Genomic DNA, 14569 nt, shown 5'->3' on the forward strand with positions numbered 1-14569 from the left:
TCAAAAAAGTTAAAGCCATAGCTGGTCAAACTGACATTAAGTGTTGATTATTAGTACTCCAATCAATATTTTTTCATTTGCGTTGGGCATTTCCTCAGTGGTCAGAAGTATTTTAACACACCAATATGTCAACAATTCAGAATTTAATTATAATACATTTCTCATAGATTTTTTAAAAGTGAAACATATCTTTTTATGGACAAGATCAACATTCATTTTATTATATTGACTGTTTATAATCAGAAAACTGTGTATGCCTAAGCAATATCACTTTTACCATGAATTGACTTTTTTACTGAATGGTAGAGCGTCTTATTAAAATAACACTTATAATTCTACGAATGAGGGTATTAAATCACATCATTATGTTCAGAAAGTGCTGTAAAATGCAACTAAAACAAAAAATCTATAATTACCCAATGTTACATACTGGGAGTGATTTTCCTTAAGGTCTCATTCTGAAGACTGGGTGTTAGAGATGATCCAACCAGACTGAGTGAAGTACAGCTAATGTTCATATATATATATCACAGCTCAAATGTGCTCCACCAAACAGCAGAAAAGACCATTAGAGGGTTAAGAGCAGTTTAATAAAGCTCACAGAGTCTAATGTATATGTTGATGGTGTGCTTATGTTTTGGTTGGTGGTATGAGTTACAGTAAGCCTGTGCTGTATTAACGTCTGATGGGTCTTGAACAAATCTGTGCTAATATCATTATAGTCCTTACTGCAGATGTAAGCTGGATGCCATCTAGTGGTACTGGTTTAACAGAAGCACTATATGTACAGCTTTCAAACATAGACTGTGAGGTACTTTCTCAGATTGACCAATAACACATTCCTTCATGCCTGCTATCCTTTCTAAGATCAGAATTTATCAAAAAATGATTTATTGTTATATCATCACAGTCATTATTGATGCTAGAGTTACTGCATAGTCACAACATCTGCAGGTGAATGTCTGGAAAGATAAATATTACTTTGCTGCTAAAAAAAAATAAAAAAAATCCTACATTCTTAATCCCCATGTATACATAAAATCTTCTTGAGGCAGTATGACTTCATATAAATCTAGCAAGTGTTTACAGTATTTGCAATCTACATAGCGCATGTGTGCGGTATGACTCTGCACATGTATATACATGTAGTAAAACAGTGATGTTCAGGCTTCACACAGTGAATTTCCTGACATTACATTTCAGCAGAGGCACTGAGCAGCTTCCATTTCTAAGATTGAGCACACTCAAAGCTGCTGCTGCCGACGTCCTGCGAGATTACACTCTGAAATTCTTGCCAATGTCTGCTGGCAGAAATTTTACTCGCCTGTCTGTAAAATCTGACAGAAATTCTAAATCAGAGAGACAACTTCAGCGTTTGTTGTAATAAATGTTGAGGTGGTTGTCTTCAAAAATACATTTCGGGGGACTTGAATCCAAGTAAGCAGGTTTGGCCCAGCTTTACAGGAGAGCTGCACCAAACCAGGGGACTCTGCATATAACAAATAACAAGTTGTTTACTTCATTAAATAATCCCCCCAAGATCTTTTACTTGATTTGTATACTTTTCATCCAAAATACCAGTTAAACCCCTTTGATTCAAACCTTCTAATTATGTTCAGATTAGTATAGCGATTAACTTAACTTAATTTCTGAACTGTTACTGTGACAAAGACCACCTTTAACATAGTTACATCTTAAATGTAAAGCACAAAACCTTAAGATGACGAACACTCCTCTGTCATTACAAAACAAATGCAAAAGCTGAAATGAAAAACTGACCTAACAAGTGACCCTTAATATATCTCAGCCAACCATTAAGTGATTAACATGGTGGACAGGCTGCAAATAAACAAGTCCACTGTGGAAGAGCTTTAAGTTAGACAGCAGCTTGTTAATCAAACTGGAGCTGCTGTTTGATTTAATTTGCTCCACAGGGAACAAATTAAAGTGAACATCATTAGGTGAACAGCATTGATCTCGAATGAAAAATGCAGAGTAAAAAATATAGAATGGGCTGATGTTAAATTTCTTATTGCCAAGAAATCCTATGAAAAGACCAAAGCCAGTAAAAGTCTTCATATGTGTCTCAGTACTTTCCAACTTCCCCACCCTATTTGTGAACAAGCTTGTTCTCATTTTTCAAAAAGCTTCAGTCATTTCCTGAAAGAGTTGGGCCGTCTAGTTTTAGCACAAGTTTATCAAACAGGAAGAAATAGTGCATTTAGTCACTAGGACTATTTTCAGCCTGTGGACTGATACATATTTGGTGACCTTTGGAATCGTTCCAGCAGCAGGACACCACTATATGGGGAACTGACAGAAAGTAAATGTATATAGCCATGTTAACTGCAATGAAGAAACATGTCAGCCAGTACAATAATATGGCTCACTGGACTTTTTAAAAGTTCAGTTCAGTTTTTAAAGTTTTGGAAATCAATGGAACTCTATGGCCGAGAGAAATAAACTACATGCGGCTTTGGCTGCTCAAACAAAACTTATTAGTAGAATGAATTCATCGTCTTTTCATGGGATTGGTTGATAATAAGACAAAAATAGAATTTGGTCAGTGTCATGGTCATGGACTTTAACGAGTCCCTTAAAATGTGTTTTAAATTTACATACAAACAGGTGACAAATTAAAGGAAAATTCTGACTAAACGAATATAGAAACATAACAAATGCAGATGCTTGAAATGATACAGTGAAGCAGTTGACATCCTAACATTCTCTATGACATGAAATGTGTGTAGGTTCAACTGACCTTCATTTCAGAAAAGGAAAAGGTCTTTGCAACTTTATTTTATGATGAAATATTTCTATCCTGATGGGGTTGGGCTCTACCAGGATGACAATGCTACCACCTAGAGGGCAGGAGGGTTCACTGAATGGTGTGATGAGTATGAAAACTATGTAAACCATATGCTGTGGCCTTCATAGTTACCAGACTTCAACCTAGTCTAACACCTGTGGAAGATTTTGCCACAACCATCAAAGTAATACTGAGGAAAACTCTTTTTAAAAGGTTGTTCATCCCTCCAGTAAAGAAGTACTATATCTGAATAAAAGCGATTTTCAGAGTGTTTAACCAGTAATTATATAAATCATATTCAAATACATAACTAAATATCAATATCAATACTAAAAACATAAAAAATATCATATGTTCCTTTGGGTAGTTCACATGCCACCCACCCCTTACTTGACTTCACTCTAATTTTATTAATTTAGACATTTCCTGTCATGCACAATATTCATCACAGTACATTTCAAAGGACAGAATGTAGTCCCTTTATTTTTGTTATCTCAGTAATGTCATTAATGGCCTGTTTTGAATGCTGTGAAAGGAAACTGGAAACTGGGAATTCATCACTCAGTATATAGAAACTGTGTCTAATGTGGCTTTCACGTACAGAGCACTTTCTGTATTGCACCATGTTCTACAGACATCACGTCGCCTGCACAGTACATTTGTAATATTTATTGCTACTGGTTACATATTTATCTTCTACTTGTTACATTTTTAACTCCATTAGAAACAAATTATTCACAGACTGAGACTGTGGACTGATATTATATGTATTGTATATGTATCACTTGTTTTCAGTAATATTGTAATAACAAACTTCATCCAGTGGATGTCAGTCCTCCTGTGTTTTTTATGTGGAGCTCTGCACCTCTGCTTGAATTAAATATCTACATGTATAATGTCCAATCTGACTGTGGCCATAATATTTTACAACTATGAGAGACCAGAATTAAACATCTGTTCAGGGAGTACTGTCAAGCTCAGATCAGTAAAGACGTATCTGTACCATCCCTTTGACTCACATCCAAAAAAGGTTTCTACTGAAGTTCTGCTCATCCAAACACTGCAGGTCAGAGAAAATAGCTTAGAGAAACAGAAATAGGTCGAGGTCTTCCTCATTTTTATCTAGGCTATGCCTGTCCCCGACGGGTGTTTGGGGATAGCCTGAGGTTAGACCTGCAAAGTGAATCAAAAATGGAATGGGTCGTTTAAATAGGGCAGATGTTTCTTCTGCACTCTGCATGTCAGGAGGATAGGCCTGAAGTATTTTCTAAAGCAGTGTTCAGCAGCAGTCACACTGGGGAATAAAGAGCAGGGAGAGAAAAGCATGACGCTCCCCTCGCGAGACAAAGAGCTTGTTCATTGTTTGAACTGAACATAAGGCTATTTTTCATTTGTCAGCTACACTGGCCCATATAGTCTCCAAATACATACCTAAATGCCCCTGTCTCTGGCAAATAACTCAAATGTTTATATTCATTGTTGCACATATTTCACAAAGGGTTGTGCAGTTTTATTGAGTATTGTTGGTTACCTCAGATCGTACTAACAAATCACTATTGGGCATTTGGTTCATCACAGAGCAGTTGCTAATGTTTTTAGCTGTACTAGAGGCTTAACTATATGCCAGTGTTCATCTGCTCTGGTACACTGCTTTGATCCAGATGGAGATATCTCAATTACTGCTGGATGGACCATGAAACAGATTGCCACGAAATTGTGCTGGATTGTGTTCCGCAAAGAAGGAATCCAACTGAAATTGGTAATGCCTGACTTTTTCTTTAGTGCCACAATTTTTTCTTAGTGTCTCAGCAATTATTATTATGAGATTTGGTACACCTCTCAGGAGAAACTGCAATCAGTTAAGTCTTTAAACTTTTTAATCAGGTCAAAACTTGTCAACTCGTCCAATACTTTAGTTTCTGACAAACTCCAGATACTCCAATTAGCCTTAACATAATTTGCGTTTAGTGCTAATTAGCAATGGTTATCATGTTAAGTGCTAAAGTAAGATAGTGAACATGGTAAATATTGTACCTGCTTAGCATCAACAAGTTGGTGTTTAGCTCAAACCAAATGTGTACCAAATTTGTTTTTGGTGAGAAAAGCGCTTCACAATTTCACTGCAGATTACACTGCATTTAAAATATATATACACCTATATTTACAAAAAACATCCTGTGCACCTGTCAACAGCTTCTAGTGCAGTGTAGCCTACCTTGTATCTCTTAGCTCCTATGGCATCACGGTAATATGTTTACATATTTACAATAGCTGCTACTCCATTATCATGAAGGGTGCCTTATGATAATGTTTTGATCAATACCAAATATCTCAGTGTCAGGGATGCACCAGGACAAACTGAGGCAACACTACACTGACCGATGCACATCAGTGGAAAATGCAATGAGTAAACAGTCAAAAATAAATATGTCAAGACCATCAAGTGCCACATTTGCTTGACAGCAAAAAAAAAGTTTTTTTGAATGCAAAAAGATGCCTCCTTAAGTATGACACTAGAACCATCTATTGTACATAAACACATTTTTATTCAGCCTGATATAGGTTACACATGGAAAAAAATTAAATTCTAAAGAGAACTACTTCCCTTTGTGGAGCTAAAGATATGACAGTTTTAAATCAGCTTCAGATCCCCACTTGACAGCTTTCAACATTAGCTGCCGTGGGCTGTGAGGAATTAAGCATAATCACATGCTACGACTGACCTGAGGCTTTTTTTTTTCTTCCTTTCTTCAAAAACAATACAAAAAGAAAACATATCCCCTCAGCAGTCATTATGTATGTTTTCTCACTAAATGATATGGAATGTTATCTTAGAAATGCAGGTAAAAAGAAAACTGTTCTCTGCAACAGCAGAAAACAAGATAAGAAACTGAATTTAAAAAAAAGAAAGAAAAATGATTCCCAGAAGTCTGTTCCCAGGGTGCTACTGTGTGTGAGGCATTAAGAAAACACCACCTCAGTCCAAAGTGTGTTCAACAACAAAAACAACTGAAACCTGCTGCTGTGATTCAGTCTCATTATCCTCAAATGTGGATATGAACAGAAACCACAACCTTGATGCTCAATAGCACATAAGGTACATTTAGGTAAATTTACACTGCTTGCAGATCAGCTTTGGAGTCTAATATATTAGGACTGACAGTCATAGACACAAAGCAAAGACTGATGAGGGAAAAGAGGGAGAGGGTCTTAACATTTAACTAGTGTTAGTCGGTTTTTTTTTGTGTTTTTTTTTTTTTTTGACTCGTAAATTTCACAAAGTGCAAATTTTCATTTATATTACATCATAACCAATTTTAGAAATTGTTCATTTTCTATTATATAACAATGAAAAATGGTTAATTCCACATAACCCCAACCTAGCCATAACCAACCCCCCCACCCATCGTGTCCCACCAGCTATTCATCAGAATATATTTAAAAAAAAAAAAAAAAAAAAAAAAAAGAATCACTAAATACATGCTGCAATGACGCCCACCAATTTGTTTTAAACTTGACCAAAGCCTCCTTTTTGGCTCCTTGAATCTCTTACAGTACACTGTTACTGTCAGCGTGCGTTTATAGTTAAAATCTATATATTAATCTATCATTAAATAGTATGCCTCTTGCACAGTCTTGCATGCACTGAAGAGCATTTTGGGCAAGCTGTACAAGATGGAGAGGCGTGTGGACGGACTTGCTCAGGCTGTAGGCTCCGGGCCAGGTCCAGGCACCTGTAAACGGTTTTTGCCCTTTACTACTTGCAACCATGTCAGTCCAAAAAGATGGTTCTCCAGTGTGTTTTTGTTGAGTGAGCATTTGTTTGTTTGTGTGTGTGTGTGTGTTGGCGAGAATGTGTGTGCGTGTTTGTGTGGTCCTAAATTCAGTTTCACAAAAGAACTGTAGATCACTGAAGTTTTGTTCCAAGCTTTCGTTGTCTGTTCCTAGAGGAAAAAAACAAAAGCACTTGAGTGGCGCAAGAAATGCAAGTCTCAAACATACTTTGCATTTAAAAACAATGAGGTCAATTTGAATTCAAGTAGAATTCCAATCAGAGGATTCATCAATGGGTCGGGGAAGGAAATCCACATAAATCTTTTGCATTTAGTTTATCTCTGATAGACACTGACTTGCGTATTTGAGCTACTTAACAATAACAAGCCGTCTTGACAGTGCTGAGCTTTGGGCTATCAAAGCTTTTTAGCTGTGTTGAACAATCTACTCTTATTTAACCTCTGGGTCCTGAACTAAACACATTAGTAGTCTATAACAGGTTTGGAGACAATTAAAGCTACGTCCACAGTTAGCATGTTTTAGTTTTAAAAAGCATCACTGTTACTACTCCAGAGTTTTCGAGCTCCTAAAACTGAGAAGCTGCTGGCCCTTTTTTGGTTTGAAAACTCTGAGTTTGCATTTTAGTCTGGATCGACAGACACTGAAGCTTTTGTAAATGATGACACAGACACCCATGCTCACTTCCTGAGTGGGTCCTATCAACCACGACAAATCTTTCCCTGATTTGTCACAGTCCTATAATTTGACCTGTTTCTGGAAGAAAACAAACAGCATCAGCCTCGACTACCAGTGGTGAATGCAACATGGATAACAAATTACAAGTGTTGCTGACCTTGGTGTCTTTAGCTTGGTGTCTAGCAGCTGTTGTGCAATTAAATCCTGCATTTTATAATGCTACAACTGCCTATGTGTGCATGTGTCCAATGGCATTATCAACCCTACATGGAGTAATGTAAATGATCATGTGATATGCCTTTTCAGGCATGTCAGTATGAACAGAGATTATTTCTATTTCGATACAGAGTTAAGACACTCACCTCTCTCACCTAGCCTAAGAGACAGGAGTACATGGCACAAATACTTCTTTTGAATAAACTTTGTGAACATCTTGTTTGAAAATGAGATGACTAGCGCATTTTTCCAGCTTGTTAGCATATTAGCTGTTAGCTTGCCAGCTACAACAGTTAACCACCTAGTTCTGTGAAAAAATCAAATGCCATTAAGAATCTAACGCAGCCTGCCCAGAATGTGTAGGTAAACGTCACTGTTCCACTTTCTGGTGTGACTGGTGCTTTAATTGTGACAGATGTGGTGCAGTGAGTGATTAAATGTCCAAGACAGTTCCTTACCTTGCCTCTGATCTAGTCACTGTATATTCAAACCATAAGATGTTGGGGATTAGGCTTGTGTCTCGCACGAGGAAGTACTCTGATATTGGCCTGAGTTGTAAAAAGGAAATCAACAGAATATTAGAGAAGCCATAATGGAGCAGTTTTATCCACTTATTCAGGCTGAGGATGAAATCATCTTCCCCTGTGACACAAGAAGCAAGCAGAATAATGAGAGCACTACTTACCACGCTGCTATTTTGGGGAATAATGGTGTCAGCACCTCTTGTGTGATAAAGAACCAGATTATGCCAATCGTACTACCGGCCACTCCGCCGTAGAAAACCTGGCTCCAGGTGTGATACAACAAGTAGACTCTGAGAATGAGAGAGAGGGAGAAAAGACATTGTTAAAGAAAACAAAAATAGCCCTTGGGGTCCTGAACTAAATTAAGTCCAGAAACTTACACAGCCTAAATGGTGTTGAAAGAAAGAAAATAGTACAATTTAGTTTCCTTTCCTTTAAAAAGTTCTTGTCCACCTGTCCCAAGTACAATGGCAATGGTAATCAAAATCAATAGCATGATTAACTGGTTAAGTGTGCAACTAGCTGTATAAACACTCATTAGTCTCAGTTATACCTAAGACCAATTACAAGGTTCAGTATCTGGGCTGGTCCAGGCATATTTTAAAGGGTCAGTATTGGCTAAAATAAACCCAAGTGAATGTTAACCTTTTCTTTATTCTACTGTGTTCTGTCCACCTCAGTCTGCTGTGAGTCTACACAACTGTGTTACAAGTAAAAATTTGAGTGTTGTGTATGTGAAATATTATTTAGGCACTGCTGTGTGAGTCACTCTGATTTTCACTTTAATTATTCATTTATAGGGACAATGCATATTAATTAGCATTCCTGTAAATGTGCCAGTGTTAGCCAGCTGGCTAATTTTCAGCTGCAGCCCTTTGGTAAGATGTTCTGAAATTACTAACAGACAACATAACACCTATAAAGAGAGCTACTGCAACAAAATAAGCATTATTAGGACAGTGCGCAGGCTACCACAGCTGTTAAGCTACACCTGTTACTTCTGATACATATCTACTTAATATTCAGATAAAAAAGTATCAGATCAGACTCAGTATCAGCAGATACTCAATGTTAAAAGATCTGGATCAGGATCAGAGCCAAAAAACTGGATTAGACATCCCTAGTTAAAACTCCAGAACAGTCAAGTTCACCTCTGGATTTCTCCATGGAATCTCTTTTATAGACAGATGCAAAAAAATGCGACGGCAAGGAAGCTTGTCATACGCAACAAAAATTGTGAGATTCCATGAGCCAGATTTTGATAGAAAATAAAAATATCTGCATCATACTTCCTAATTTTTGGATGTTAATGCTCTCCTCCTCTATGTTCACCTTAGACTTTAGGATTCATCTGGAACATTTGACACAAGTCAGATGAGGGGAAGAGAGGAGGGTCAGTCCCTTACCTGCTGTATGAGACTGATAAGGCCATGCCCAACAGGATGATGGACAGTATGTGCCTCCACAGCAGGTCCACACATCGAGCGTTGTTCGTTTGATGCATTCTGAAAAGAGTTGAGCATGAGCTTGCATCATGGCATCTACTTCATATGTAATTCATGCAATAATGAAATACATGCCCTGGAATAAACTCACTAAATAACAAGTGTAAATATAACTAATATGCCTGTTTAAAATGAATACAATGCATGTATGACAATCTCCTACTTGAAATGAATGAAAAAAATTGTATTTGATTAGTTTATGGACATTAAATTTTAGTTAGTTGCTGTACTTCTAAGAATTTCGCAACTTTGTGTTTCCATACCATAAAACTCCCCTGACAAGAAGAAGAAACAAGCTCACCTTAAATAAAGGAAAAGAAAGAAGTAAACAACAAAGAACCAGATAAGCTGGGAATGACTGGAGGGCATCCCATACTCTGTGTGCAGGGTTGTGTGAGCCCCTGCAGAAAGACAACAGAAACTGATTAAAATATTTATTTACAATATGGAGTTCATCTCACTTGTTACTATTAATTCAAAATCAAGAATCTTGGTCAGGATAATCAACCAAGCCAAAGTTTCTGACTTAAGAGAGTTTCTACTTAAATAAAAATATCTATATAATCCATTTCAGCAACATTTACTTAATAAATATTTATATTTGAATTGTTCTAAAGCCACTTGTAATTGTTTTCTTTTATGTGAAACTAATTGCTCTATTGTCTGTATCCATAAACTGTGTGTCTGCATTGCAATCATCTACACTTTCATGCTGAATTTAAAAAGAACTTACTAAAATGTACCATACGATGTATACTCTCTCTTATGGCAATCAAGATTTAAATATGATTTCACAACAATTTAGATTAGCCCACATATATTCTAGAGCTGAAACATTGTTAATCACTATAAAAATCATGAGCTACTGTCAAATCAGACAAAACAAAGCATTAGTAACAAAAATCATTAGTCATTAGTTACAGCCCAGGATATATTAGGGCTGGAACTGACAATTATTTTCATTATTAAAACTGATGTTCTGTCACGTCTCATTTTCGCTGACCAACAGTTAAAAACCCTGAGATAATCAGTTTACTATCACATATGACAAGTATAAGTGTTAAATCCTCACACTTGAGAAGCTGGAGGTACCTTTTTATTTTGCTAACAGATTAAAGTGCATACGTGCTGATAGCAGATTATAATCCTAACGTCCACCGTTACATCTGGACATTTATATCAATAAATCATTGTTTTTAGTGCATCCTTTGCAGTGCCAGCCTCAGAAAAACACTAGTAACACTTTCAATTCAAAAGCAAAACTTAGCACATTGGGGCTACGTCTACACCAATGCAGTGTATGCTGGTATTGATCATGTGAGTTTTTTTTGTTATTTTCTTTACTTGGCGATTACTTGAGGCACACCTCTAGCTGGAAAATGTGCAGTACATGGGAATGGCAGCTTCTGATAATAATAAATAATAAGTGTGACAAAGATAAACTTGTTAACTGTGCTACCAATGATCAGTGACTGACATCAGAAGCAGATATTCTGGCTGTTGGGATGTTTTTGCAATGTCGCCCAACCCTGCCAACTACACATAAAGACAACACTCACCTGCACATGGGCGCGGCTCTCTGAGAATGTGCTTCAGCAGCCAGTTCACCCCTTCATTCAGGATGAGCCCACCAAAGAAGGAAATCTGTGTGAGAAAAAAAAAAAAAACACTTACAAACTTGTGGCCTGCCTGGCAACGCTGTTCATACTCTTGTGATACACTTAACAGCTTTACAGATGGTCTTTAAATGTGATGATGCTCTTTCTGAAAACACAACTATAAGTGTAATTGCAGTACTCACCGTGTGCAGCTCCCGTTTAAACACTATGAGTGTAACAAAACCCACGAGGATTGCTATGGGCAGGAGACTGATGTAGGCCAGGACTTGTCCCGTTAGATCATCTAAACCACGGTGACACAGAACTGGTGTTAAGACATGCTGCAAACCTCAGTAAAGTCACTTGGGTGGGAGTGACACTTTGAGATACTCAGTGAACCCGGATGGCAGAAATATTTAACCGTTAGCACAGGTACGGGTGCTGCTGTAGTGGAGCAGTTTTGCCATAATCTAACTAGCAGACCACATTATTTCATTTGGTTAATTAAGACAGCTCAGGGCTATGAGATTTATGCTAGTTATACTAATCAGCATCAGGCCAAGGGGCTAGCCACTGCGTTAGCATTAGTCCTGGCTACAATGCTATAAGGTGAAATAGCTAGATACTTCCACGACAGTCATAACTCATACTTTGCTGTGCTTAATGCCTCAAATTTGTCTAGTAATTCTTACAGGACAAGGAATATTCGCAAATTCCTAAGAGACTACACCAAAGTCGATATTAAGACAGCTAGCAGGCTAGCTAGCCTTCATTGTGGACATTATCGCCAACTGCGCATGCGGCTCCGTCTCACAATTTCGCAGTTCGGGCTGCGTTCCCCGCTGCGCTCGCGGCTTTACAGCATCTCATAATTTGGCAGTGTCACCGACGGCCGCGTCCATTCAGTAGCAAGCAACACAAGTATCCTCAGAAATTACAAAGCGGTGGTGGGTAGCGGAGCTTCAGTAGTTAGAGGAAGATGTTGAGTTTACGTACCCTCTGGGAACTCTACGTGAGTCAAAGATATGGACCGCCATCGAGGTGGTGCCGAGCACTGCTCTTCCAACGCCATCTTACCCGGACACAACCGGGCAGTCCCAGTGAAACGCCCCAGACACGTGTCTATCCAATGGTGAACGGAGCTCCGTGTTCAAACGGGCCCCGGCAGCGGCGGAGCCGTCCAATCAGAGCCGCGCACTGGAGATGAGCTATTCTGCCCATAGAGAAGAATTATTGAATGAACAAAAACACAAAAGTCCAGCACTCCATATTAAAGCATCAAACTGTTCTCATTCAAAAAATTATCGTTAGGGATTTTTAATGATTAATGAAGTACTGTAGGCTATAAATCACCTTCCACCCAGGGCATCTATAATATCCTAATCAGCTATTTGCACAGATATTTAGTGTATGTGGAAATCTAAATTTATAGTCAAATTTTTAAATGTTTCAAGTAGGTCACCCTTTGTAAAGGATTTACTAGTTGTAAATAAAATATGCTTTAAACAATAATTTATAAATCATTACTGATGCTAAAGAGATAAAGAGCAGGGCAACTAACAATTATTTTCATCATCGATTCTTCCTGTCTATTTCTTGATTAACGTTGAATCATTTAGTCTACTAAATGTCCAAAAACATTTTTTTTAAATGCCTGTTTTGACCAACGACTACATTATAGTTATACCTAAGTGTGGGAGAGCCATTGTGATTCCTACTTACTATGTTTATAAATATTACTTATGTATTTATTGTTGTCTCGTCTTGAAAACAAGATTATACCTCTCAGGGGTTTACCCTAAAACCCTCAAATTAAAATAAATAAATAAATGTCAGATATTTCATATATGACAAAAGGCAGCAGACTTCTGACAGTTGTTTCTATTATTTTGTCTACCTTTTTTGTATCAGTGAGGGTAAGCCAAATTACATTTAACATGTCTCTGTGTAATGCAATACAGTTGAACAGCACCACAAACTGCAGCCTCCAAAAGTAATCAACACCTCTCTGAAACAATAAAAGAACTTTATAGCTTTATGAAGACAGGATTTATGACAGGACTATTGTATAAGGCTGCATTTGTTTTTGCTAGGTGTACCTAATTAATTGCTAAATGAGTGTAGTTCACATACTTAACAAATAACACTAAAGATACCTCACACTGCATATGTAAAGTGTCTTTTCTTGCATGGAAACACCACTGAAGACAAATATTATGTAACTGTCAACACTTCAAAACAAATCTCTCAAAATTAGAGGATTAGAACATCGTGCCTGCCTTCTGAGTGGGTATATTGATACTGAATTATGTTTGATACACTTATTTCATCGACATGAGTTACAAATAGATCTAAATATGGGTATACAAATTATTATAATGTTCATCTCCCTGCAAAGAGGAAACATCAGAAATAGCAGTGAATACAGTCAGCCAAAAATGTCTTGCTTCAGGAATGAAATAAAAGAATGTGCTCCTCTACCTGGACTGGAGAGAGATAGATAGTAAACAGTAACTCACCCATACACACAGCAGACAAGCTCAGTAGCTTCTCCCAACTCACATAAAGAGCAGATGTATGTGCAGGTGCACACAGACTGGCTAAAACAGGACACACAAAGTAAACAGAAAAAACCTGAACAAGTGCAAACTAACTTGTCCTATTCCATCATTTCCTTATGCTACAAAGACAATGAGTCCCCCCAGCTTTAAACTGTAAAGCAAAAATTAAAGAGTGCACAGTCAAATGTTAGAGATGTGTGTAACCTTTATGTCATTGTGTGTGCAATCTCCAAAATGGAGGAGAAAATTAAAGTGAGATGTGATTTGAGATACTGAGATGTCATGCAGGGGAGTAAAATGTGACAATTATGTGATGTAACAAGGACAAGTATTTTACTGACAGCACAATTTTTTCCTCTTTCATTCCCTCCAAACCTCATCAATACTGAGTGAAATCAGATGTATGAATATTTTCAATCAAAAGTATGGTTAAAAAAGTATGGTATGTTTTTGGACATAAAGGAGAAAAGCTATGTTGTTGTCAGTTTGCCACTGCAGTTTTTAGGGCAGAGTTAAATTTGCTTAAAAGAGAATAAATACAAACAGATCTTTAGAGGCTAAAAATTCCTTACTGTACATATAGGAAGTGGACATAATGAGGTTTCTAAACTTGTTCAGCAAAACTACAGTAGGAGTTGTGCACCCTCCACTGGCCTAACACTGAATCACTTTCTTTCCTGTATCTTTCATAGTCAAAGTAGATTTAAAAAGCCTAATAATAAATGAGAGTCCTGCATCAGTTTTGAAACTTTCCCAAGCCAATTTAACAATGGCAACAGAAAACCAGAGGAGGTCCCCTATCATTCTGGACTTTGGGGATGGTGTAGAACAGGAAAGATACTGTGTGTAAGAAAATGTCATGCGAGCAGCTCTGTGAGACTGAACT

At 37.5% G+C, this 14569-nt stretch overlaps 1 protein-coding gene across 1 annotated transcript; it reads right to left on the bottom strand.

Annotated features, from left to right (window-relative positions):
* Positions 1-5333: 5333 nt before the first annotated feature.
* Positions 5334-12267, bottom strand: dolpp1 (dolichyldiphosphatase 1). The gene is made up of 8 exons (XM_018662531.2): positions 12119-12267; positions 11326-11426; positions 11084-11168; positions 9826-9925; positions 9426-9524; positions 8181-8309; positions 7954-8043; positions 5334-6753 (listed from the first exon to the last, which is right to left on the bottom strand). Exons 1-8 carry the CDS (start codon positions 12192-12194, stop codon positions 6717-6719), a joined length of 717 nt encoding a protein of 238 aa, XP_018518047.1. The 5' UTR covers positions 12195-12267; the 3' UTR covers positions 5334-6716.
* Between the last annotated feature and the right edge of the window lie 2302 nt (positions 12268-14569).

This window comes from Lates calcarifer, linkage group LG9 (assembly GCF_001640805.2).
Source record: "Lates calcarifer isolate ASB-BC8 linkage group LG9, TLL_Latcal_v3, whole genome shotgun sequence".
NCBI classification, from domain to species: Eukaryota; Metazoa; Chordata; class Actinopteri; family Centropomidae; genus Lates; species Lates calcarifer.